This window comes from Microtus oregoni, unplaced genomic scaffold, assembly GCF_018167655.1.
Source record: "Microtus oregoni isolate MIOR12 unplaced genomic scaffold, Mior012 000021F_ref0000039, whole genome shotgun sequence".
Lineage (NCBI taxonomy): Eukaryota > Metazoa > Chordata > Mammalia > Rodentia > Cricetidae > Microtus > Microtus oregoni.
The window spans coordinates 3,554,959-3,582,095 of record NW_024543080.1 but is presented as its reverse complement, the minus strand read 5'-3'; the positions used below and the strand labels follow the sequence as shown (position 1 = coordinate 3,582,095).

General features: G+C 43.9%; 2 protein-coding genes across 5 annotated transcripts in view; one reads left to right on the top strand and one right to left on the bottom strand.

Moving 5' to 3' along the window:
• The window catches only part of Bmp2k (BMP2 inducible kinase), a 99,244-nt gene extending 94,090 nt beyond the window's left edge, over positions 1–5,154 (top strand). For both annotated transcript variants that reach the window (XM_041671608.1, XM_041671607.1), the window contains one exon: positions 9–5,154. In XM_041671608.1, coding sequence (XP_041527542.1) covers positions 9–1,393 — 1,385 coding nt within the window. In that variant the 3' untranslated portion in view covers positions 1,394–5,154. The remainder of the gene's footprint in view (positions 1–8) is intronic.
• Paqr3 (progestin and adipoQ receptor family member 3) lies at positions 324–27,137 on the bottom strand. 3 transcript variants are annotated; one of them, XM_041671610.1, is made up of 7 exons: positions 26,788–27,137; positions 23,768–23,930; positions 19,723–19,878; positions 14,784–14,981; positions 12,686–12,776; positions 9,088–9,236; positions 324–1,421 (listed from the first exon to the last, which is right to left on the bottom strand). In XM_041671610.1, the coding sequence occupies exons 1-6, from the start codon at positions 26,970–26,972 to the stop codon at positions 9,094–9,096; spliced, it is 936 nt and encodes a 311-aa protein (XP_041527544.1). In that variant the 5' UTR covers positions 26,973–27,137; the 3' UTR covers positions 324–1,421; positions 9,088–9,093. The 3 variants fall into 3 exon arrangements, with proteins under 3 accessions (XP_041527544.1, XP_041527543.1, XP_041527545.1); XM_041671609.1 differs by lacking the exon at positions 324–1,421 and adding an exon at positions 6,470–7,364; XM_041671611.1 differs by lacking the exons at positions 324–1,421; positions 19,723–19,878 and adding an exon at positions 6,470–7,364.

The window sequence follows — 27,137 nt, the reverse complement described above, 5'->3', positions numbered from 1 at the left end:
ACCTTTAGGTTCTCCTGAAAAGAAAACTGAACATTCTCCAAATCAAAAAAATATCACTGCAAACCCTACCAAAAATGGATGCGCAAGTCCAGTATGTAAAGATGAGCGAGCTGTAAAGAAGACTTCAGAGAATACAGCAGTTCGTGGGCCAGTGCAGAAGGGCCATGACGAGTCCGAAAGCGATTTTGAATCAGACCCCCCTTCCCCGAAGAGCAGTGAAGAAGAGCAAGAGGATGAGGACGCTCAGGGAGAACATGGGGACTTTAATGATGACGACACGGAGCCAGAGAACCTGGGTCACAGGCCTCTGCTCATGGACTCTGAAGATGAGGAAGAGGAGGACAAGCACAGCTCTGACTCGGAGTATGAACAGGCTAAGGCCAAGTGCAGAGGCCAACCTGGTGGTGGGCGGAGCCCAGCCGCTAACCCTGCACTCCTCTCCCCTGCCCATTCACCCGCTAATGCGCTGACTTCTGGCCAGGAGTTTGATGTGTTCGGTGCCGTGCCCTTTGCAGTGCGCACTCCACAGCCACAGCTCAGAGGGGATGCGCAGAACCTCCCCCGGCAGACATTTCCAGAGCAGGAGGACTTTGACGTGTTCACAAAGGCCCCCTTCAACAAGAAGGTGACCGTACAGGACTGGCCCGCAGCGGGGGACGACACGCGGCCTCTGCCTGCACGGCCCAGAAGTGTAGATATATTTGGCTCCACTCCCTTTCAGCCATTTTCCACGTCGGCGAGTAGAAGTGAAAGCAGGGAGGACGTTTTTGGGCTTGTGCCCTTTGAGGAAATAACTGGGAGTCAGCAGCAAAAAGTCAAACAGCGCAGCTTGCAGAAACTGTCCTCTCGCCAGAGGCGAACAAAGCAGGACCTGTCCAAAAGCAATGGGAAGCGCCACCACGGCACACCCACCAGCGCAAAGAAGACGCTGAAGCCCCCCTACCGCACCCCCGAGAGGGTCCGTAGACACAAGAAGGTGGGCCGCAGAGACTCACAAAGCAGCAGTGAGTTTTTAACCATTTCCGACTCCAAGGAGAACATCAGCGTTGCACTGACTGATGGCAAAGACAGGAGCAGCGCCCTGCAACCCGAGGAGAGTCTGCTGGACCCCTTTGGTGCCAAGCCTTTCCATCCTCCAGAGTTATCGTGGCACCAGCCCCATCAGGGCCTAAGCGACATCTGTGTTGATCATAATACCATCTTGCCTGGGAGGCCAAGACAGAATTCAGTACACGGGTCATTCCATAGTGTAGACGCGTTGAGAATGGATGACTTCGGTGCCGTGCCCTTTACAGAACTTGTGGTGCAAAGCATCGCGCCACGTGAGTCCCAACAGCCCCAGCCAGTCGAATTAGACCCATTTGGTGCTGCTCCGTTTCCTTCTAAACAGTAGATACTCCAGGTGGACTCGGCAATAACTCCTGTTTCAAAAAAGTATGAATAGTTTTATGAATCTCCAAGAAAACTTATTTGTATGGTTGTTTATATCCTTCATTCCCCCAGGTTAATCAGGATAGGTGACTTTTAAATAAACCAAATGCAAGCACCTATACAGGGTAGCGAGGCGATGCCTTCTGCAAGCAGGAGGCTGCCGCAGAGGTGCAACTGTGGGGCTTCCTGGGCAGGCAGATGTGTGGCCACTGAGGGACGGGAGAGCTTATCACTTGGGCTGACATCACCTAGGCGCACACCCAGGTCTAGCAGGTTTGCCCCAGGAGGAAAGAGCCTGGAGCGTGCTGTCAGCTCGTACACTTCTCTGTAATGTAGAGCCAGAAGTATCTGACTATTGTGCCTAAAACTGTCACATTTTAAAAAACAAGTGCCATTAATATGGACTCTGTAATGATAACTATATGAAATAATGTATATATTGACTCAATTTAGCCCTTCCATGGTATAGACATCAAAACATGTACATGATAATATATATGCAGTTCTTAATCTGTCAAAAATTAAATTTTTAAAATATGGAATGCTTAATAGAATCCTAGAACAAAAATGTAAAGAGAAATATCTGACATTTGAAAAATGTAAAATAATGATACGTCAAAAAGAAAGCAACATTTGTACTTTAGAAATACATGTTTTTGAATGGATTTTTGCCAAAATCTTTATCATGTCCCTAATGAAGCATATTGATAAAAAGTGGGAGCAGAGGTTATATAGAAATTTAATTTCAGGAAAAAGCTAGCTGAAACTTTAAATTTTAAAGATGTTTACAATGTAAAATCTTGTTGCATTTACAATTGTACTTTGTTACATCAGCACCCTTATCCAGCACTCCTGAGTCATGAGCAGTTCCTTCCCTCAGGTTTTGGGTGGGCCGTTTTACTTCAGTGCTCCTGTTAGTGACACTGACAAGCCTTATGGAGACAGGATGCATGCTTCCTGCTGCCAGTCCCGCTGCACGGACAGCCGGACTTTCAGTGGGTGTAAGAATCAGACTGTGGGACTAGGGACTTTAATTCTGCTAGCTGGTTGCTTCATCAGTGAAAAGAACCAAGCTACCAAATTGCCTTTTAAAAAATACGAGTCATAATTAGAAACTTGACATTTTGTAGAAGTCGTATTTAATGGTAGCTATGATACATCAGTTAATGTGAACACACTATCTGCTCTTGTGTCTCGTCTTCAGTTATAGTTGTCTTTACAGGATTAGCACCACACGTTTCTAGATTAATAGCTATTTACAGAAAGGAGTGGGAACTTTATCACCATTACTCTCCTTGCTTGCTGTGTTTTAAGTTAACTATCTATGCCCCCAATTAGTGTATTTTATGAGTAATCTTATTAAAACCTCTTAATTTTAGTGCCCTGATGGGATAAATTATTTGCCTACTCTCACAGTTTGGAACTTGGAAAGAAGCAGAAAATATAAGCAAGCCACGGTCATTTTTCTTGCTTCTCTTCTGTGAGCTCAGTCAGGTGAAAAGTGGATGGGCAGCAGCCCAGCATTAGGTCACCACCGAGAACTTGTCTGCACCACTTACTGTCCTTGTGCCAAAGGCAGAACTATGTTTGCACCTTTTTCTAGTTCTCAGGTTGATTAATCTTGCTAATGCAAATGCTAGTCGATCCTTTAAACTACACAACAGATTCAGCAGCGATGCTGTCTTGTCAAAGTGAGGTGTTCATTCACACGATAAACTCATCGGCTGCACACTAGCTTTGTGTCTACGGAAGGGCTCAGTTGGAAGGTAACAGTGAACTGGTGTGGTCTCCTGAGATGTTTTACTTGCCTTTCAATGCACTGACTAATTTGATGGGACTCACTGACATAGCCCCTTTGGCTTATGCTGGATGAATCTTAGGAAACAACTCTGCCACAGTCTAAAATGTTTACATTGCCTCCTACAGCCCAGCCAGGTGACATTCCTCTTTTGAGACCAGCTCATTGGACAGATGGACTATTTATCTGGAGGTCCCGTGGGGCAGTTTCTTTATGTTGATGTTAAAGGCATTTTCTTAAGATGTAGAGACTTCCACTTAACTCTTGAGTCTCCGTGCAGCTGAGCCTTAGGTACTTAATTTCCTGATGAGAGTTAAGCTGCCAAGCACAGGATCCAGCACGTAGCACTCACCGAAAGACCAGCTCTTATGAGATAGCCCCGTCCTGGCTTAAAGGATGTCATTTGGGCGTGCCCTGTGCTTCTAAACCTGCAAAGTAGTCCTAAACCTGCTAAACTTGAACATCAAAGGGAAGTCACATGAGAGACCTCAAGGATCCGAGGCCAAAGCTGTTTCTTAGAAGCTTTACCAGCTTAACTCTGAATTGTCTTTTAAAGAGTGGGCCATGTGCTTACCTTCCCTTACTTCAGTCAAACGTTGCTATTACAAAGAACACTGTTTATGAAGAATGTATATGCTGACACAAAGAAGTTGCCTGGTGTTTAGTTGGAGAAAAAGGTCTATTTAATCTGGGAGAAAATATTACTGACTCGAATATTAAGAACTGAGTTTCTCCCTCCTCCCAGGATGTGTGTACTTGGACGTGGTTAAGTCATCACTGGGATCTCAGATCTGTGCCCCTTGCAGCCGTTGAGCAGGGACTAACTACTATTGTTTCCTGCTGGTGGAGCCCGCTCTCCTGTGCTGGCACTGAGGGGCAGCCACTCTGCTGGGTCATCTGGGTTTGCTTGGGAGAGCCTGGGCACATCTGTTTAGTGCATGTAGAATGTGCAGTGGACTTTGTCAGTTCTTTTTAGCAAAACCAGTCATCAGTTTAGGTCCAGTTACATGAGGTGACAGTCTGCTGTGAGGATGACGTGTCTGTCTGCTGTGAGGATGACGTGTCTGTCTGCTGTGACAACAGCAAATGGCTGGCTGTTGGCAAACTTCTGTTTCTAAAGTTACTAAGATAAAAAGGCACATACACATCACAGCTTTCTATTAGGGAATTAATGTGAATTTAAAAATGGCAATCATGTTTTGTTTTGTTTTGAAAGAGCATTCACTCCTAGAGAGGGTCTACAAAAGCCACCAAAGGGAGGACGCAGATGAAAATACAGAGGGTGGGGTCTCTTTTAGGTTTTGTTTCTACATCTTAAGATTCACAGTGCTGCTTTCAGAAGAGAACTGATTTTATTCCTGTGTGCTTTTTGGTGACTGAAAAGTCGTCCAATAGAAGGGGTAGTCACCACTTGTTTTTCCTCTGTGGTGCTGGGAACTGAAGCCAGGGCCCGGCACCTGCTAGGCAAGCGCTTGGGTGCTGAGCTCCGCCCCCAGCCTGGAAGCTCCCTTTAATTGCTGGCAAACAGCTTTAAGTGCACTTTCTTTGATTACACTTCCAGTTTTTGTTAAACTTGAATTTTCTGAAGCCTTTTATGTACCACTAAGCAAATAACTTTAGTCTTTAAAAAATGGATTTATATCTTTAGTTGTGTTTCTAACTGTTATAAAATATACTTGCTAAAGTGACTTAAATCCTCAAATGTAGCAGGGAAACTTAAGAAATAGAATTCAGCTGCTTCCCCTGTACCCAGTTAGGCACTAATTTTATTACCTTATTGCCTTTACATGGCTTAGTCTTGAATTCTGTTCACTATTTTGTTTGAGATTTAAAGTTATTTTCTTACTGTATTTATCATACCTACTGTTAATAATCTGCCTTCTTTAAATGCAATAAATCCCAAATGGATTGCTTATTCTTTATAATCAATGCCTCTGGAGTCTTTTTTTTTTAAATTTGTCTTATTAAAAGTTCATTATAAACTTCTCTTTAGTTCTTTCTTTCTCACGTGGATTCTGTCTCAGTTTTGTGCTGTTCTCAAAGAGCTCATGCTTCAGGATTTAAGGAAACGTTCCTGGCCTCGTTCTCCCGCGGCAAGAACGTTCACAGCACAACTGCTCCGCCTTCGCCAACACGGTGGCTGTGAGCCAGAACACGAGATCGCAGACCGCCTTTAGAATCAACTTGTCTGACATAGTTTTTAATTTGTGACTTGTTTCTTCAACTGTAAAAGGCTGTTAGCATTAACAATATTTGACTAAGTATTTATTTTAGTTCCCGACAGTGTCAGAAACTAAAATGGCTCTGGCATATTAAAGAGATGGCCTGTGTATTAGAATGACAACAGAGTTGCAGTATTATCTCAGAATACACTATTTCCCAATCTGGAGTCTGCACTGGTGCCTGGCGACAGTGTCTCATTTTATTTGGTATGAGTAGATTTTTGTTTTGAAGAAATAACCGGTGCAAAGCAGTCCCTGTTTAAACTCGGTTATAGTTATCTCTCCAAGCAGGGACATAAGAGCTATTTCTTTGGAGTGATTACTGTTTCGGAAAGGCTGGCTCGAGCATCACACGCGGCAGTCAATGCTCATCTCGAAGGCACGAGCCTTACAACTGTTGCGTGTTAAGAAGGCACGGGGCTGGCACAGCTGAGATTACCTGCACTCCGGGCGCAGTTTGAGGCCACGTTAGAAGAGCAGGATGAGGGCCTTGAGCTGTGCAAGGGTTCAGACTTCACTCTCCTCAAGAGGGCCCTACTGTTTTTTCTCTCCTTTCAAGAAGAAAAGTTTCAGTTCCAGATCCTCATCGCACCACAGAAGCCCAGGGAAGTCACAGGGGACCTTGGTGCTCAGTGCCTGCCTTTCATTTCCGTGAAAATGTTACTCTGATAATGCATACAAAAGACCTGTGGGCCTGCCCTCACAGCCTCGCTGCTTCACACTGGCGGGGTGGAATTAGAATAAACGATGCTTTTGGGTGGATATTGGCCTCCTCAGCAACTGGCAGGAATCCAGAAGTGCAGGCCATGGCCCTGGGCATTTAATACAGGGCAGGGTATGTCTCCAGGGGTGCCTGCCTGACAAGCCGAAAGTCGTACAGCCCTATACTCTGCAAGTACAACCTCCAAACTGGATACTCTGTCCAGTGGATCATAGCTGCCACAGTCCCTGGCTCATCATCTGACCCTGAGATGTGATTTAAGGCTGTAGCATCTCACAAAGAATGACAAGCAGCGCACACTTTAGTAAACCCCATTTATTTACATATGCACACTTTAGTAAACCCCATTTATTTACATACGCACACTTTAGTAAACCCCATTTATTTACATACACACACTGCCATGCAGCTACAGACTCCACCTAGTATAAGCCAAAAAGATGAGCGGTGCCCTGGTGTTTCAAAATAGCTTTATAGAGAAAGATGACTGCATCTCTATAAATTGTTATAATTTAAAACAGCAAGAGATAGTTAAAAAGTGTACTTTTAAAGTCTTCTTAGCTTTTATAGTTTATATACAGGTAAAAGTAAGACTGGCCTTTTTAAATACTATAGCTGGAAATACAATTTTCAACCTATTTTAGTAAACTGATAAAAACAAAAATAAGTATACATTATTACAAAGCTCAGATTTGTAAGCAGTTGTCAAATATTCTTTGATGTGAATGATTAAAATTTTTATCAGTAGTGTTATGCACACAGTAGATGGTCAGTAAATGCTGACATACATAAGTGTTTATAGTTGACAGCAATCCACAGTCATTCCTTCTTTTATAATAAATACATTATAAAGACAAAAATAAAGATGAGGACAATAGTTTATTTATAATATCGAACATTTTCAGAGAACACAGAAAAACTGTCCCTACAATCAGACCTATTCAAAGAATAGTTGTTGGGAAACAAAGTATGCTCTTTTTATATGTTACACATATAGCAATTATTACAGAATGCATGTACAAAAAGAAACCAGGCATTTGAAGAAAGTAAAACTTTGAGGGCTGGACATGGTGGCACATGCCTTAGATCCCAGTACTTGGAAGGGAGAGGCAGGTGGATCTCTATGAGTACAAGGCCAGCCTGTCTACATAGCAAGTTCCATGCCCACCAGGGCTACAGAGTGGGACCTTGTCTGAAAAAAGAAAAAAAAATTAAACTTAAAAGAATTGAAATTTTTTTGAGTTCATAATAAAAATGGCTCCATGCTTAAAACTGCTGGACTTTCCTCATTTTTTTACTTAAAAACTACTTAGTATATTAATTTTGGCCAAAATGGTAAAATGTGTATTCAAGAACAACATATGCCAACCAAGGTTATTATTTGTAAAACATAGCCTACTTTCGTCATGTCCAGACCATCTACAGTTGAGCATATGAATTGAATTTGTGATCTAAGGTACGACAGCCACTTTGAAAGGAGCATTCTAGCACACAGAGGTCATGAAATGGTGGCATTGACTAAGCCCACAGGAGAAAACTTCTGACATTCCAGCATGGGAAACTTACACTAGAAAGAAAGACTCTGCAGAGGCATAAACCGAGGCATATCAATCTTCCTAATACCAGACGTAGAAAGAGCATTTAGGGAATAAGCATCAATGTCAAGAAAAATTTTATATATTATTTAATTCCATTTTCCTGAAAATATGTCAGTATTTAACTTATTAAGTTAAATATGCCAGCTTGTTAACTTATTAAGAAATCGGTAATACTTTGTTTTAGTAGACAATGGACGTTTATGAATACTATAAATGATTTAATTTATGCTCTTCGAAAGTCCAAGGAATAGAAGTTACACTATCTGACAGGGCAGTAGGATCGACTATCAACAAGACCATGCTTCAGCTATGAATAGTCCATGGTGTTTATCTGTACGGCAAGTTGTCAATGCAATGTTAGCACTAGTGTAAGCAGGCCTGGGGCTGGGCTGCGGTGAATAATCTCACTATCAGGTGAGACGTGGGCCTGACTTCTAAGGCTTAAGGTTCACTTCACGAGGTCAAGACAGGGCCACTCAGCTCTCATGGCCTTCCAAGTAGCACCCACACGGTTTTGAGCTCATCAGCATGGATCTTAGGACTAGAGATAGAGATGAAAGTTCTTTGGGAAAAGTGGAATCAAAATTCACTGTCAAGAATCCAGTTATAATATGGAATGAAATAATATTTGGAATAAAATTAGGTAGCTGATGATCTAGCCATCAGACTGTGTTGATCAATTGTGCCCCTGGTTGCCAATCTAATATTCTTTTTAAAAATGTTTTTTTCTCAACACCTTTCTCTGTGTCTCAAAGGAGGAATTAAGATTATTTTGTTAGCAAACTAAAAAAAAAAAAGAAGGAAAGAAAAAAAAGAAGACTGAATGTTCCTAAGGAGAGGAGAAATGGCTGTGGGGAATCCTCGGGGCCAGTTTCTCACACACTGCATGGGAAGGCTGGGATTACTGAGCAGCACTGCTTAGCCTGGAGTAGCAACAACCCTCGCCTTGAAGAGGCAAATTTGGTCATTTAGTGAAAATGTCTCCTATTACAGTAAGCACACAGACAGGGGCCCTTCCTAGGAAAATGGAGTTGGTCTTACGTAGAATGAGCCCCACTTTTAGAGTAGTTTCATACCCACTGCTACTACTCAATGTTGTTCCACGTCTCAATGCATCTAAATTTTCACCATTTGTGCAAACAGCAAATCATAGTTGCAAGGGTCAACCACAGCTCTTACTACAGATCCAAGTATGCTTTTCCATTTTTATAAAGCAAAAAAAAAAAAAAAGGAAAAAAATGAGAACCTTAGAAATAATGGGGTCTAAAATTCCCCGCTGTATATTGCTTAATGACTGGATTCACCAGGTGGCCATACCTGAATTTACAGGTGCGAAACATAGTCAGGGCAAGGCTTGCTGTGCCTGTACTGCATGACGTACACCGTTGACTGGTGCCACCAGTATAACATCACTACCGCAAGGATATGCCAGATCTGGTGGCTTGATCCGAGGTAGTTTAGCTGTCCTGGAAGGGAGAGCAGAAAGAAAGGCTGATGGTATTATTTCAGTATTTAGAGAAAAATACACTTCTACCTCTGGCTAGACTGACGGCAGATTAATTCAGCTTTAAGAGGATGAACTCATTTAAAGTTTACTCTTTAAGTATACAAGTGAACTTGAGAAATGCTCTTCTCAACGGTTTCTAGGAGAGATCAGGTGTGTTTTGAGTAGTATGGCCTTAGACCCCAACTTTATTTTTAAAATGTAACTTGTGGGGGCCAATGAAATAGCTCAGAGAGTAAAGGCAGCCGCCCCAAGCCTGATGGACCCATCCACAGGACACAGACAAAGATGAAGCCCACAGTGGGGAACTGACTCAGAGTTGTCCTCTGACTGCCGCATGTCCTTGTCCACCCAAGAGTGCACACATGCAAGCACACACGTACACAAGATGTGGAAAAAATGTTATGTTTACTTTTATGAATTTGATCTATTGTTTTCCATGTCTCAACGTATTCGGTAGATGGGGGGAAAGTATCATATGAAAGGCAAGAGACACTAGTGATCTGGGCATGATTTAGGTATGTGACTGAGAGCAGATGCATTGCATGGCTAGACATGAACCTGTTAGGAGCACTTACTTCTTGCACAGGAGGGGAGGACTAATTAATCACTAACACAGGGGAAGCTTCCTGATGTTTCCAGTCACAAAAACCAGAACCAGAACAACTGTCAACTGTTCGTTAAAGTCCTACTGTGGTGGTATTTTCTGTATATACTCTAAGCTCACTTCCTCTTAGCAAGAAGCACAATTCAGAACACAGGATTTAAAGTGTGATCCATAGGATTCTTTCCAGATAGGCTCTTAGCCTTTCTCTTGACTCCCAATAAAGCCTAGAGATTCATTTAAAATATGTGTGTGTGTGTGTGTGTGTGTGTGTGTGTGTACACATTGCTATCTTGTCATAAATGGTCTATTGATGAACATGTAGATATATGGGTCCATTGGGATACATATTTGTTTTGTTTTTGAAGATGCTGTCTCACTAAGTAGCCCTAACTGGCCTAGGACTGTGTAGATCAGGGTAGGCTTGAACTCACAGATCTGCCTGCCTCTGCCTCCCTAGTGCTAGGGTTAAGGTGTGTACTGTAACTAGAGCTGTTGTTAGTTTTAAATATCTTACTCCCTATTCACAGTCTACACTGTCCATGTTCCTCTCATCCGTGGGAGAAGACACAGATACCACTAGAAACTACCTTTCCCAAGACTTCAGCATTCCCAGCACCCTGCCTCCCCTCCTCTGTGTTCCTGCACTCAGCCACACAGCTACGCAGGCAGTTCATGCTGAGCTTCCCTGAAGAAAAGCTGTATAACATATGATCTTTTCCAGGTGTTAGAAGAGACAATTCCTAACAACTGATTAGAAAACAGTAAGGCTAAAGCCTCCTGGCCATTCTTATATAGTGTAGAGTATAAATGAAATTATATGAATGTAATTATTTTTAAATTTATTTTGCAGTATGCATTTTAGGCAAGTAAGTGCTCTATCACAGAGCTACATATACCTCTAGCTCTAGAACCTTAAAAATAATTATTAATAAAATGATACAAAAATATACCCAAATTGTGGTTTTTATTATAGGGCTATAGTTCTGTTCTCATGTCCCGATGTCCACCCTCCGGTTCTCACTGCACTCCATTTGGACTGAAAGCTCAGCAATGAAGAACCAAGAACACAGAGGGATGCTTGCAGACTCCGCCTCTAGACTGTCTCCCTCTCCAGAGCATGTGAAGAAGGGTTCTATGCCATCCCTAATGCATCATGGAGGTGACTCTTTCTCTTAGGGGAAAATGTGAACACAGCCCCACTCCCTGCAATGAATGTCAGCTCTCCCCACATTGGGAAGTAAGGACTCAGCATCCCACAGTGCGATGGACAACTACCTTCATGTTCATGTGTCTCCCCTGACTAAGCGACTTTTAACCCAGAAAGGAGGGACGGATTTGTAGCCTATAGGTGATTTACGCCTTCACCCAGTCTTCCAAACTTAAGTCTGTTGTAAGTTCCCTAAATGTTACTCTTGAGCCAAGCTAAAGCTTGCCTGAATGAAATCATGCTTTCTTTCCTTTATTTAAAGCTCATACTTTACTCCATGACCAAGACTGGGCCATCCCTCCCTGAGTGCTTACTGCCCAGCTGGGACTGCTGTTCTGGGGGAAGCTTCCATCTCCTCCTCATGGGAAGCACAGGAGAGAGAGCATTAGCTTGCTTTCCTATGTGGAGCACAGCTTGTTGAGCTACCATGGTGTTTACCTCAGGCAGTCCAACTGCAGAGGGCAGTGTGGGAGAACACGCTTTGGCGAAGTTTGCTCACCTTACCCAGAGTCTCCTGGGTGGTTTTCAGCAGAGCTCCCCAGTGTTGGCCTGAAGAGGGGAGGCTTCCTCCTGCTGAGAGTGGCTCCTGAGTATCTTGGGGCAGTGAAAGGGTCACCCTAGCAGTGTCTGTGAGGAAGCTCCAAGCCAGACTGGCTGTCCTGAGCTACTGTGCAGAATCTGCGTGAGCCACACAGTTCCTTGCTCCCTGGTTTCAGAATGTATCTGAGGAAACGTTCTGAGAGCCCCCAGTGGATGCTGAACACGGCAGAGAGGACTCAGTCCTACACATACCACCTTTCCCTATATGATACCGACAGCAATGTTTAACTTCCAAATCAGATAAAGGAAGAGATTAAAATGTAATAATTATAATATATTATACTGTAAGTTTTGACTGTGGTGTTTTCACTCTGGAGTGGTTTGAGGCAACTGAAACCACAGATAAAGCCCTAGTGTGCAGAAACATTACTCCAAACCCATCTTCTTTTTCCTGTTCTTGCACCCTTGCTTCTTGCATTTCTTGCTTTATGTATCTATGCATATGAAAATTACTCTCTAAGAACAACTTGGCATGGGCGGAGGAGCATGGTGGCTAATGGTAGTACCCCATGCTAAAAAGAACAAGGAGTCACATGATCCTTGGAGTGTGATGGGCACTGTCACTAGCTCATAACTGTATAATAGTGTCAACCCCAGCCCCAGGGCCCAAATAATACCGTGAAGGTGGCGGAAAATGTCTATGAAAGCCCCTTGAAATTTAAAGTTATGTTTTCTGTCTCCCTCCCTCCCTCCCTCCCTCTCTCTTCCCCTCCTACTCTTCCTTTCCTTTTTATTTTGTTTGTTGTTCTGTAAGACAGGGTTCTCTGTATAACCAGGCTGGCCTCGAATTCAGAGATTCACCTGCCTCTGTCTCCTGGGTGCTGGGACTAAAGGTGTGTGCCACCATGCCTGGTGAAAAGGTTACAGATATTGCTCAGGAATGAAAAAATCCTTCCACAGTCAACGCTGAGAAACCAACTAAACTCTCAGTCTCAGAAGCATTTACTTGAAATGTGTTTTCAGAAGAAAGCTGCAAACCATGATGAACCGGACCTACCTGGAAAGTACCGTTCTGGAACTTTGGAAATGTAGAAGAGGAAAGCAAGAAGAGCAATCACATACATCACAATTACTCGGGGTGCAAAGTCCTGGAAAGAAAAGTGCATTTGCTTAGATTTTCCCCATGCTACTGAGATCTCCTGGAGCTCAGAGGTGAGATTTAAAAACTGCCAAGTCTCAACTGTCTTGGGGATGGTCTCTATAGTAACGGTCTCTTGTTCTCACCCCACAGAAGAGGACCACAGCAATGGAGCACAGGAGTGGCCTCAGAGTTCAGCTACTTATGGAACTTGAGCTTTGGCATTGGTGGCAGTCCCGGGATTGCCTAATTCCTCTACAAGGTGGTTACAGAGTGTCGTGTTTACAAGAGCTGAGTCAGCAGAGATAAAGCCCGAACAGCTTCCCACATCCCAGGGAAATGCCTTGAGCATTGCTACACGAATCTCACTGTGGTGCGTGGGCCTAAAGGTCTGCCCGACTCTAGTGACAGTCAGCAAGCTAAGACACATATCTGCTCCTGACCCTGGTTACACACCTAATTTACCAACAGTTCATGTAAGACATAGAGACAACTTCTCTGTCCCTTCTCAACTAGATGAGAATGATCTTGGCCTCTCCAACTCTATATCTTGAGGGTTATCAGTCTCAGGTTTCTACCTATTCTGGAAGACACCTTCAACCATCTGTTAGGCTTACCCGTCTTTAGGAGGGTTATCTCTTCCCAACTTAAAAAATGAGAGCTTTTGAGTAAACTTCTTCCAAGGTTCCCCCTTGCTTCCTAACTAGAATGACCAGTGTTCTAACTAGAATCCTGTTTTTAAGAACCACTGTCTTTATACACCTGTTTTCTATCCTAAGTCTTGTGAATATAGGAATATCCAAAATTTCCTAAAATCTATCAACTCTAAAGTTCTTGTTCTTTTTATCATCATAAGTTGACTGTAATTTACTACCTCTAAAACTAATCACTTTTCTGTCAGCTACCAGTCAGTCTTTTCTAGTTAGAATTAAATCACAGGTAGCAGCTTCTCATTCTACTGACTTATTCTTGGGGGCTCAAATTACCAGAAAAAATGGTGTCTTCACATACGCAGCAGGACAGTTATATTCCTCCTCACTCATACCAGCCTTGTTACCTTCCTGATCTTAGGAAGAGAATACTGTTCTTCCTTGATTTACCACCACTATCTCACTCTGTCCCCAAACCACCTTTCTCGTTACTGCGTTACCAAGCGTCTTCCTCTGTGCCACAGTGAACGCAAGCCTACTGACAGCCTTCCTCTCCTGGAAGTGATGACAAACTGCATTCGCGTCCAGACAAGCAGCACCATGCCCACCGAGACTGGCATCCGCCTTGGCATATTTACTCACATTAAATATTTTCAAGCACTCTCTCTAGCACACACTTGGAGCCTTTTTAGAGGCATTTCTAAGGACACAGAAACTCGCTCTGTGGTGCTCAGGAAGACAGAGCTCTACGCCCTCCTGGAGTTCTCCTCTCACATTCCCGTTTCCACAGGATCCAAAGCCACAGAATCAACAGCCCTTCCTCTACTTCTCCATTTCTTCTTCTCGCTGGGTTGAACATACTCCTCCAGCTCCAGCGACCAGCGTGATGCTACTGTCAGATATGCATCACCCGTCTCCAACTCTATCTCAGTTCAAACCCCGTGTCTACTTCTATTTGTATCCCTTAACACATCTCTGACACATGTCCAACCATAACCATTCCTTCAGCAAAAGGAGCCGACCGCTCCACCTCTTTAGCCCATTGTCTATGCTTTATCACTAGCACAGTGGGCAGAACTGCAAACTCAGACGTCCTCCCCAGAATCGATGTGTGTACTCACATACCGAGACAGGAAAAGACTGATGTTATTTCATACAGTGACTCGGCAGAAATGAGTAGAGACTAATGTGGTTTTGAAAGGTATGCTTATTTCTATAGCGGTGAAAACTATGTTTCATCATGCAACTAAAAACATGCTCCCAAAGGATTCAGCGCTACCCACATGGCCTGACTACAGCACATTACCCAAGAAATGAAAATGAAGGACAAAACAACCCCAACAAACCCCTGACCACACTCAGCCTACCTGGACAATAGGAGCACTGATTCCTCCATTGAGCCAGACCCAGTGAAGAGTTGGGATCACTCCATAGCCCGAAACTGAACAAAAGATGATAGGGCGGAGCCTCTGCCACTGTTGTGTGAGGTAATTGGGATGAATCTGTGCGAAGAACACTGCCAAGATCATTGCAAGCACGGTGATCAAGTATACTTGACGCCAATACTAGAAAGAAAGGAAGACAGTCACTTGGGCCTCTGCAATACCACAGGCTCTGTTTACTTGACTTTAATGTCCAAACAAGACCCCTATGCCCTTCTAAGGAATATTCCATACAAAGGTTAAGTTTCTGAAAAGCTTCTTAGGATGGATGATAAACCACAGCTGACAGTGAACTGGTAGAAGACCACATTTACTTATTTGTACAAAAGTGTTTTCCGAGCACTTGCTATACGCTAGGCAAGAAAAAGATGTTGTACGAACAGGCTGCCTGTGCGTGGCCTCTCCCCGGGGCTGAGCTCAGACTGTGGGAAGGGCATCTTTTGGGCACGATGACAGTGCTGTGACTACGTCACAGACAGAGCGCTGTAGAGACACTGAGGCAAGAACAGTAAGCGTTACCCGGGACTGCTAAAGACACTTCCTGAAAGAGGCATCTAAGCTGGACTTGAGGAACGCAAACAGTGTGGGGAGAAGGAGCAGAAAAGGGCAGGGAGGTTTGGAAAAAAGCGGCTGAAGGTGAGCCTAAGACTGAACTCTGCTGTGCTGATACACCGGGAGCTGCTGAAGAACAGGGTGAACATTGACCCTGGTGGCAGGGGCCTGCAACCCCAGAGTGTGGCAGCTGAGGCCAAAGTTCAGATACCGGTCTAGAGAAGGTGAAAGGAAGCAGGACAGACAGACGTCAGGGTAGCTCATTCGAACAGATGGCAGGGCTGGGATGATGCGTGTGTGTGTGTGTGTGTGTACGTGTGTGTGCATGTATGTACACACATCAGATTTAGAGGGCATTTCTGATATAACAGAAAGTTGTACAGCTGAGTGAGAGGGAACAGCCGAGGAAGGTTCGACTCCTTCTAGCCCGAGTGATTACATAAGTGGCTTCTGTTAGAGGAAATGATCACTGATGGGGCAAGTTTTGGGAGAAGAATAAAGGAAGCCTGAAAGGATGTTCTAAGATATATTAAGTTTGAAGCCTGCTAAGTCTACATAAAGAGTTTTGAGTATTTAGTTCCTATATGGCTGAAAGCAGTCTCAGGTTCAAAAGTCAGCTTCACAAAGGGCAGAGATCCTGCATGGCTCCCAGGACTTCGGCAGAACGATCACTTCCAGAAGTTACCTGTCAGGTCATGTTTTTTTCCAAGCCCAAAGGTCCTTCTGGATCAACGGTCCAGTTTTCAGTCTCGTTCTCAAGGTGGCCTGCATCCCTTGAAAGGCAGGAGCCACTACAGAAACTAAACGTTCTCTTCTCCAGGATCTAGTAGCTCCGAGTGTAATTGTACACTGTTAACTGTTTTCTTCTTTGTCTAGTTTTTTTTAATTTTTATTTTTTATAAAGTAAATGCCCCATTTTGATGCAGGTAAATGGAAGTAACAGGAAGATATAAGTATGGACTAGAACAGCAGTGTGCATGTGAATGCACAGGACAGCAGTGTGAATGCACAGGACAGCAGTGTGAATGCACAGGACAGCAGTGTGAATGCACAGGACAGCAGTGTGAATGGACAGGACAGCAGTGTGCATGTGAACGCACACTGTTTTTCCTTACTTTACCTTTAAGGACACAGAATCACACACAGAATAGTGCTATTTGCTTCTGGGTAAACACCAACAGTTTTCTAGTAAAATCCAATCAACTCATACTTTAATTACATATATATATTTAGTTACATATTATGTTATAACGTAACTAGGCATGAAACACAGAGAGTTAATAATATAATTCAAGCCTAGTTTATGATTTTTTTCTTTAGTCGTTGAAATACTTTTTAAAATTTTATGTGTATTGTGTTTTGCCAGCATGTATGTCTGTGTACCACATGCATGCCTTATGCCAAAGAGGGCAGAAGAGGCTGTAGGATCCCCAGAATTGAAGTCAGAGTGGTGGCTCTGGGAATTAGTGCCTGGTTCTCTGGGAAGAGAGCTACAATCCCGAGCAGGTACGCTGCCCCTCGGGGAGAAGCATAGTTTGGGCACAGGAAAAGAGGTCAGATGAGAAAAGGAAAATATCAAAGAATATAATGGGAGTAAGGTTGGTAGAACGTCTTCACGGTTTTGAGACAGGGTTTTGTTGTGTAGCTCGGCCTGGCCTGGAGGGTGAGCTCCTAAGCCTCCCCGTCCTGAGGTTCACAGTTATACTACATACATGCAGCTGCATTCTCTAGGGGCTGCAGCTCCACAGTTACAGTCATACTTTTCATCAGATGTTAACAAAATAACCGTGGAACCCATACTAGATATTAGAGATCACGGGAATCTTCTGAAATTGAAGTTCGTACCCAAACAAGACTCTTCTATTTGTAAGCCAAGTGTGCATTTGTAGATTTAAACCACTGCGAGGAAACAAATCCTGGATAAGATAGAGTGTGACAGTGTGAACACTCACACTGTTTAGTAAGATAGAGTGTGACAGTGTGAACACTCACACTGTTACAGTAAGATAGAGTGTGACAGTGTGAACACTCACACTGTTACAGTAAGATAGAGTGTGACAGTGTGAACACTCACACTGTTACAGTAAGATAGAGTGTGACAGTGTGAACACTCACACTGTTACAGTAAAAGATGGTGTGACAGTGTGAACACTCACACTGTTACAGTAAGAGACGGTGTGACAGTGTGAACACTCACAATGTTACAGTAAGAGACGGTGTGACAGTGTGAACACTCACACTGTTACAGTAAGAGACGGTGTGACAGTGTGAACACTCACACTGTTACAGTAAGAGACGGTGTGACAGTGTGAACACTCACACTGTTACAGTAAGAGACGGTGTGACAGTGTGAACTCACAATGTTACAGTAAGATAGAGTGTGACAGTGTGAACACTCACACTGTTACAGTAAGATAGAGTGTGACAGTGTGAACACTCACACTGTTACAGTAAGAGACGGTGTGACAGTGTGAACACTCACTGTTACAGTAAGAGACGGTGTGACAGTGTGAACACTCACACTGTTACAGTAAGAGACGGTGTGACAGTGTGAACACTCACACTGTTACAGTAAGAGACGGTGTGACAGTGTGAACACTCACAATGTTATAGTAAGATAGAGTGTGACAGTGTGAACACTCACACTGTTACAGTAAGATAGAGTGTGACAGTGTGAACACTCACACTGTTACAGTAAGAGATGGTGTGACAGTGTGAACACTCACATTGTTACAGTAAGATAGAGTGTGACAGTGTGAACACTCACACTGTTACAGTAAGAGATAGTGTGACAGTGTGAACACTCACACTGTTACAGTAAGAGATAGTGTGACAGTGTGAACACTCACACTGTTACAGTAAGAGATAGTGTGACAGTGTGAACACTCACACTGTTACAGTCAGAGATAGTGTGACAGTGTGAACACTCACACTGTTACAGTCAGAGATAGTGTGACAGTGTGAACACTCACACTGTTACAGTAAGAGATAGTGTGACAGTGTGAACACTCACACTGTTACAGTAAGAGATAGTGTGACAGTGTGAACACTCACACTGTTACAGTAAGAGATAGTGTGACAGTGTGAACACTCACACTGTTACATAAGATAGTGTGACAGTGTGAACACTCACACTGTTACAGTAAGAGACGGTGTGACAGTGTGAACACTCACACTGTTACAGTAAGAGACGGTGTGACAGTGTGAACACTCACACTGTTACAGTAAGATAGAGTGTGACAGTGTGAACACTCACATTGTTACAGTAAGATAGAGTGTGACAGTGTGAACACTCACATTGTTACAGTAAGATAGTGTGACAGTGTGAACACTCACACTGTTACAGTAAGATAGAGTGTGACAGTGTGAACACTCACAATGTTACAGTAAGACAGAGTGTGACAGTGTGAACACTCACAATGTTACAGTAAGAGATGGTGTGACAGTGTGAACACTCACATTGTTACAGTAAAAGATGGTGTGACAGTGTGAACACTCACATTGTTACAGTAAGATAGAGTGTGACAGTGTGAACACTCACACTGTTACAGTAAGATAGTGTGACAGTGTGAACACTCACACTGTTACAGTAAAAGATAGTGTGACAGTGTGAACACTCACACTGTTACAGTAAGAGATGGTGTGACAGTGTGAACACTCACACTGTTACAGTAAGATAGTGTGACAGTGTGAACACTCACACTGTTACAGTAAGAGATGGTGTGACAGTGTGAACACTCACACTGTTACAGTAAGAGATAGTGTGACAGTGTGAACACTCACACTGTTACAGTAAGAGACGGTGTGACAGTGTGAACACTCACAATGTTACAGTAAGAGACGGTGTGACAGTGTGAACACTCACAATGTTACAGTAAGAGACGGTGTGACAGTGTGAACACTCACACTGTTACAGTAAGATGGTGTGACAGTGTGAACAGTCACACTGTTACAGTAAGATGGTGTGACAGTGTGAACACTCACACTGTTACAGTAAGATAGAGTGTGACAGTGTGAACACTCACACTGTTACAGTAAGAGATGGTGTGACAGTGTGAACACTCACACTGTTACAGTAAGAGACGGTGTGACAGTGTGAACACTCACACTGTTACAGTAAGAGACGGTGTGACAGTGTGAACACTCACACTGTTACAGTAAGAGATGGTGTGACAGTGTGAACACTCACACTGTTACAGTAAGAGACAGTGTGACAGTGTGAACACTCACAATGTTACAGTAAGATAGAGTGTGACAGTGTGAACACTCACATTGTTACAGTAAAAGATAGTGTGACAGTGTGAACACTCACATTGTTACAGTAAAAGGCGTAAAATACTCCCGAGACATAGCAGCCCAGTATTCCAATAGAAATGCCTGCATAATCCAATGCCATCCATCTTCGACAAGTTTTCTCTGACCGATGACAGGAAAAGAGATGATAGCCCACTGAGCAAAGCATACAGACCTGCAAAAGGAAAAGCTGACTTTACGAACAAAGTGAGACAAAACAAAATCAGAATAATTCATAAATATTCTTCAGAGAGCTGGCTAAGATGCCAGGCTTCCAACCAAGGTCACTTCAGTTTGAATTCTAGCTGTGCACCTCATTGTAGGGCAAGCTGCCATTAAGCTTCATGAGTTCATCAGGAAAATGGGGACCACAGTCACTAAAGACTTAAAAGTTATAATTACTTTTAAATATAAAACTGTAAATATACTGCAAAAAATTATATAATAAAAATGCGTTTTTTAATACAAATACTGTTATAATACCTCCCAAGGTTACTCTGACTCATAAATAAGTTTATTTTCATACTGGTCAGTAAATTAACATATATCCCTTAAAAATGATTGAAGGATACAGAATTGTATGCTGCAAAAAATATAAACCCCTCTCATTCAATCTATTCCTTAGAGGTGACTACTGCTAACATATTATATGTCCCTGTAATACATGTGTTACACCTGTGATACATGTCTACAAATGAAAAATACTTTAGTCAAATGGACTTATTATAATTCTAATCTATTATGTGCTGACACATGCGTTCTGAGCTGGCTGCTCAGACACTCAGTGGACACTCAGCTATAGCAGGCCTAACCAGCCTGCAGAGACTCAGGGTCCACGTTCAGTAATGACACACTTAACCGCAGATTTAGTTCAGCTGCTGGTCACACTTGACTGGCCTGCGGCTCTTTGACTCTCATGCACCACAGGTGGCTGGCCCAACAGCATGTACCAGCTAGGCCGTGTTCTCTGGATATCCCTGTGCTTATGTGACATGAGCCTGGAGAGCTTCATGGTGGATCTGCTCTCTGAGAGAGAAGAATCTCATTGTCACAGAAATGACACAGCGGGGGCCACCGTGGCTTGGAGGTACTCAGTGGACAGGCAGAGAGGAAGATGTGAGGTGGCAATGTCTATTACCGATGCGATATCACACGTGGCTTCCTGTGGAAGTGGGGTTCCAAGTGACTTTTACTTTCCTTCATAAACTTTTATCTGCTTGAATTTCGACATGAGTAACTGATAGGAATTACAGGATCAGTGATAAACTTTACCTCATTGTGGAAACGGGAGCCTGAGGAAAAAACACTATGGTATCAAAAGGAAAAGAGAATTCTGTCAACAAAGCACTGAAAGTTTTAAAAGGTAAACCTACATTTTGTATGTTCTGTTTGAAGAGGCATGTACTCTTGTAAAGAGTTCCTAGGAAGATTAAAATTTCTGACAAATTTGGTATGTTTCAGATCTAGCGGAAAGCATACCATGCCACGCTGCACTACCAAACGGGGAAGGTAATTCCAGTGTACGCCCACTATATCCACCACAATGGCAGGATAACAAAGTATGCCAAGGTCTGGCCCCGGCCTATTGCCTGCCTTTCCTTCCTCCTCTACCACCCCAGGGTCAGCTGAAAAGATGAACACCTCTCAGTCCAGAACACGCTGAGTTGTCTGTGGCTTCTGGGCCTCTACCCAGCATTTTTCCTGTTTAAATGCCTGCATTGACTTTCCCGCCCTCCCACATACGTGACTTGATCTCACTGCCACGGGCATTCTATTCAGTCCTACACACTACTACTGGAGAGTCACTCCCACCATCACAGGGCCCAGAAGTATACAGGGCATTAAACAACTATCTGCTAAACTAAACCTGAAGTTACTAAAGAGAAAATTTGAGATGTTTCTAGTATGTTTCCTTTTAAAACCAAAGTTTTGAGCAAAATGACAAGGTTCTGAAATATAAGACGCAATAAAACACTATGCAGTTCGTTTCTGGGCTCCCCTTTCCGGCTGGGTAGAACAGGCTCAAGTGCAGAGTGCTGGTCTGTGACTGGCAGGAGGAAATGTGACAGTAGCCTTTCCTTTTTAACGTTGTTCTGTATTCTGTATTTTCTTTAATTATCAAAATGTCAGTGTACTTATGGCCTCTATTTATTTCATGCTTTAAAATGATCTGTTGAACACTTCGACTTCTGATGGTGCCCTGCCTACATGATATGCCGGTGCAGTCAATAGCTCTCAAAAGTTATGGGGTAACTGACCACTATCTGATAGGATTTAAGGCCTGACTCTGCCTGGGTGGCTAAGAACCTGGGATGAGGGAGGCCATGGACCCAGGGAGGGAAATCAAACACTACTGTTCTGCTTAAAGAGTGTAGCAATATAATTACTCCTAACAACACTGGGCTATACCCATGGATTAGTGCCTTGCTCAGCCAGCATCAGAGAAGCTTCTTCCAGAAGTAAATGGGAACAAATAGAGATCCACAACCAGACATTATACAGAGAGCGAGAGACCTTGGACCAACCAGTTCTAAATGGGATGGCACCTCAGGGTCCAGGGAACCCTGCAGAACTAAGAGCCAGAGGGGATGGAAAGGAAGCATGCATATATGAACTCAGAGACTCTGGCAGCGTGCACGGGGCTTGCGTAGGCCTAAGCCAGATGGAGTCCCAGTATGGAGAAGATAAAGTAGATATGATCTCCCATCCCTAACCCAGAAGCTATCTCCAATTCACAACACTCACAAAGGAAAAATTAGTTTTCTCCAAAGGAGTCGCACTGAGTGTGTGTGTGTGTGTGTGTGTATGTGTGTGTGTGTATGTGTGTGTGTGTGTGTGGTGTATACTTAAAGGCCACCATCATGCCCAGCAGCAGATGCCAACACAAAATGAACTTGATGGTAATTTTTGGAGATTTTTTTTTTGGCTTATAATACTTTATTTGGGCATTTTTTACCTTAGTGGTCTTTTGCTTGTATATTATGGTTTCTGATGTTGTGTTTTTACAGGTTTTCCATGTGTGTGAGCATGTGTATGGACTTATCTTGCTTTTTTTCTCTCCCTGTTTATTTTGTTCTTTTCTGGTTTCTATGTGTATTTGACTGTTTTTTAAAGAGACAGAAGGAAGGCATGAAGTTGGATGGGTGGGGAGGCTGGAAGGATCTGGGAGAAGATGAAGGAGGAGACAGGGTGATCAGAATATATTGTATGAACAAAAATCTACTTCTTGTTATTGTTGTTGTTTGAGGTTTCTCTGTGTAACCCTACCTGTTCTGGAACTCACTCTGTGGATCTGGCTGGCCTCAAACTCACAGATATCCACCTGCCTCTGTCTCCCAAGTGCTTGTATTAAAGGTGTGTGCCACCACCACCCAGCTACAAAAGTCTATTTTCAATAAAAATAAATAAATAAAACACCTGTTTGAAAATGAGTAAATGTTAACTTTAAGGACATTTATACAGATCCTAGCAAAAGCAAAGGGACCTAGGGAAAGTGACTCTGAAGTCTTAGAACAAAGGTCAACACCAGCGAGGTAAGACAGCCCGAGACAGGCAGGGTGGAGACAGCAAAGACAAGGCACACATATATTTTAAACAGGACATAGAAAGAGGCTTTCCAAACAGGTTTGAAGTAGACACTTTAGCCAATAATATAGTACAGTGAAACTCATATCCTAGTGTTAATCTTACAGCCAAGATGTCTACAAAGATAAAAAAGCAAGGCATGGTAATACATGCCTACAATCCTGGCGTCTCATGAAGAGGGAGGCCGAGGTAAGAAATTTAGTGCCAGCCTGGGCTATACCATGAGACACAGACAGACAGAGAGACAGAGAGAGAGAGACAGATAGACAGAGAGAGAGAGAGAGAGAGGACAGAAACAGTTTCTACTATCTTTGAAATGTTGTGGATTTCAAATATGGTGTAATAATGATGCTATGAGCAAATAGGTTATCCCATGCACCCTCTGGGGTTCTTCAAAGCGAGGGTCTGAAGCAGTCACCCGCCCAGGCAAGCCCAACAAAGTTCTCTTCACCTTGCACGGTGTTTGTGAGATGACTCACCTGGAAGCAGAAAAGACAAATGGAGCAAATTACAAAATCTTCTCGGGACGCACTTGCCGACGGCAGCACGGATGTCATGTCATATATTCCCAGGGTGAAGAAGAGGAAAAAACCCAGCAGATGACTCCAGATGTTTACCGTCTCATTGGATAAAATAAACAGACTGCAAAGTAAACAAACACGCAGCTCAGATCCGCCCGGGTTCATGGTGTCAGCATTCTCGGGTTAGGGAAAGCCCTGCCTTTCTCAGATTAGACGTCTGAGTTTGTCTGTGATGTTCTTCCATTTCCACTAATTCCAGGGCTTACAGCTTTTGATGATCAGCTCTTAGTGTTCTTACTATTTCTTCCCTCCTATTGCATCACTTTTTGAAGCAGAGCCCTTGCTCAGATTCCTCACTTTCTACAGAAATAAGTGTGCAGACAAATACTCTATGTAAGCTAGGAAACTGCCAGGACCAGTTACCCGAGATACTGTTCAGTGTTAGCTGGAGCATAAATGTAAAATACCTGTGAGGCACTCGCTAAACACACACAAAACTCAATGCATCTAGGAGAAGCAAAATACACACAGATGAACCCACTGGAAAGGTCCTGAAGACAGGCAGGCAAGCCAGAGCAGTTTTGCTATGCAAGTTCTGAAACCTGTTTCTAGGTGGCACGAGTTCATTCCTTTTAGGAACAATCAGGAGGTTACTTTGTGTGGGGACTCTTTGTCCTCTTAAGATGTCTTGGCAGCACAGGCCAGGAGAGAGTCTATTACCCTGACCCGGCATCAGTTTCTTCATCTATAAAGAAAAGGAGTTGTGTTAGATGTTGCTGCTTGCTTCCAGCGCTCTCAATTTTGGGAAACGGCTCTGCATTGTTACCACAAGATGACAGACACCATAACTGGAGATTTAAACACACCTGCCACGTCTCTAGCAAAATCGCCACTTTTGTTAAACAAAAGCCTTGACTGTTAATGAATCAGATTTGGGGGGAATAAGATTTAATTATTCTTACATTTCATGTCTGTGGTGTTTTGCCTGTATGTATGTATGTCTGTGTACCACCCGTGTGCCTGGTGCCTAAAGAGGCTAGAAGGCATCAGATCCCCTGGAACTGGAGTTATAGACGGTTGTGAGCTGCCACGTGGGTGCTGGAAATCCAAGGCAAGTCCTCTTGGAGGGCAGCCAAAGCTCTTAAGCCCCGAGCCATCTCCTCAGGTCCTGAATCAGAAATTCTTAATAGCTGGCCATTTGTAACAGTCCCCATGGTTCCCACAGCCTTATTTTTATGAGGACTAAACACAAGGAAGTCTCAAATGATCAAGAATAAAATATACCTTGTATCTGGAAACACAGACTTGATCATGCTTATCATCAAACACAAAGACTATCTGTAACTGGGGGAGGAATTAAAAGAATGTTCTAGAAGCGTCTAATTACAGGACTGTTTTGGCAATCAACACTACATTCTGCCTATTGCCTCAGAAGTTTTCATTTTATGAAACCCAGTATAACCTGATTAACTAAGCACACTCTAAGCGCGTCCCATCCCGGAAGAGATTGCAGATAGAATGGATGGACACACAGGACCTCTCTTCATATGTACAGTCTGCCCTGGAGACTGTTGAAGGGTGAAAGAAGGGAGGGCAAAGACCCAACCTGGGTACGATTATATTGCGGGAAAAATATCCCCAATAAAGGATAAGTCATTATTGTCAGAAAAGCTAGGCACCCGCAAATTCTGTCCATCTTTAAAATCAACAGGGTAACTCTTGCTCAAATTTCTGAAGCTGCTAACAGGAGTCGGGCTGCTTAACTTGTGTCTGACTCAACAACAAGAGCTAATGTTGTGCAGCCTGGAGATTTGGACTCAAGCCATCGGAATGCAGAGGACCACCGCTAGGGGGGAACAGAACATTTACAGCAGTTCACTGCTGGCCTGCCCTCCGAGATCTTCAGGGCAAGGTGCACCTCTGATTTCTTATGCAATTATGTTCACAGGGCACTAGGGAATGAGCAATAATTAAAACTTGAATTGTGACATCCACTTGGTCATTTCTTCAGTACTACTTTCAAGGTAACAAAAATGGGGAAAGACCACGTGGGAAAGGTCAACGATCAGACAAGTGGTTGCTGCTTGAGCCATTCAACAACCCACACTCTGGACGCAGAGTCTGCCACTCCAGTGAGCTGGAGTGTTCTATTGCACTTCTGCTAGTGTGTTGACTTTAGTACACACAGTCAGTTCTGACAGAAGACTACTCTGCAAACTAAAGGCACGTGTTTTGATTTGCTTGTTTTGTTTTTAAAGAGACTTTTGGGACTCTGGTTTTAAAGACCTAAAGCGACAAATCCATCCTGTACAGAGGCTTCCAAGGTGTTCTGCTGGAGGCTGGCCGGCCCCTTTCAGCTTTCTTTGCTACAGGGCTTTTCCTACACAGCATTTTCCACAATGACTATTATGTAATTGTGTAATTATCTCTTTAGTGTCTGCCACTCATGTTAGACCATAGTAGCTTCATGGGAACAAGGGCCATGCCTGCCTCCTGCAGGATCTGGTAGAGTGCCTACCACCTCACAAAGGCTTCATGCACATTTGCTAGATGGTTGAAAAATCAAGGCTTCCCACATACACACTCACAGCATGCTATTATATGGGCATTCAGCTGGCCAACACGTCTGAATTCCCACAGTGCTGGTCTAGAAACAAAGCTTCAGGTATACACAAAGCAAGTAAGGTTCGGCCATTGTCAGCGGGGTATCCAACCCATATCCCCAGAGAGTACCAAACGGAATAAAGGATGTAAAAGCGCTTTGTAAAAAGCAAAGGGCTATTGGGGAAGGCAACGATGACCACTGATGGTATCATTATCTCGTGGATCAAGGACCCCCGGAGAAGAGCTGGGGCAGCAGAAATATTAAGGACCCGGAGGTGAGGAAATGATGCGCACAGGGGAAAGCGGAGGAAGGCGGGGAGACCAGACAAAAAGCGTGAGAGGAGAAGATGCGCCGCGCGGAGCAGCCGCTGTACCTTTTGAGACACAGCCTGGAAGGCAGGTAGGCCCGGTAGCCGTCGGTGATGTACGGGTTATCTTTGAGGGACACCGGGATCTGTTCGTAGGTGTAGAGGCGAATGCCGCGGGGCACCAGGACCGGCCAGTACTGGTAGCTGCCCAGCTCGATGTAATGCGCGCTCTTCAGCAGCTTCTGATGCATGATTCCCCGGCCTTGTTCCGACCCCGCCTCCCCGGGGAGGGGGCTTCGCCGCTGGCGCCCCCGCCCCGGAGCCGCCGACGCTGGGCCAGGTGCTCTGACCGGCCGCAGCCCAGACCCAGCCCCGCTACACAGCCCCGCCGCCTCGGCTCTGGCCCACCGCCCGCG

What these genes read in the sequence shown, in the direction of transcription:
- Paqr3 (XM_041671610.1), bottom strand. Translation starts at nt 26,972, where the DNA reads ATGCATCAGAAGCTGCTGAAGAGCGCGCATTACATCGAGCTGGGCAGC. An exon ending in TTTGTCTTTTCTGCTTCCAG is followed by an intron (nt 19,879 to 23,767) that starts GTGAGTCATCTC and finishes TTCCTTTTGCAG; the next exon opens with GTCTGTATGCTTTGCTCAGT. An exon ending in TCCAGAACGGTACTTTCCAG is followed by an intron (nt 9,237 to 12,685) that starts GTAGGTCCGGTT and finishes TCTCCCTTCCAG; the next exon opens with GACAGCTAAACTACCTCGGA.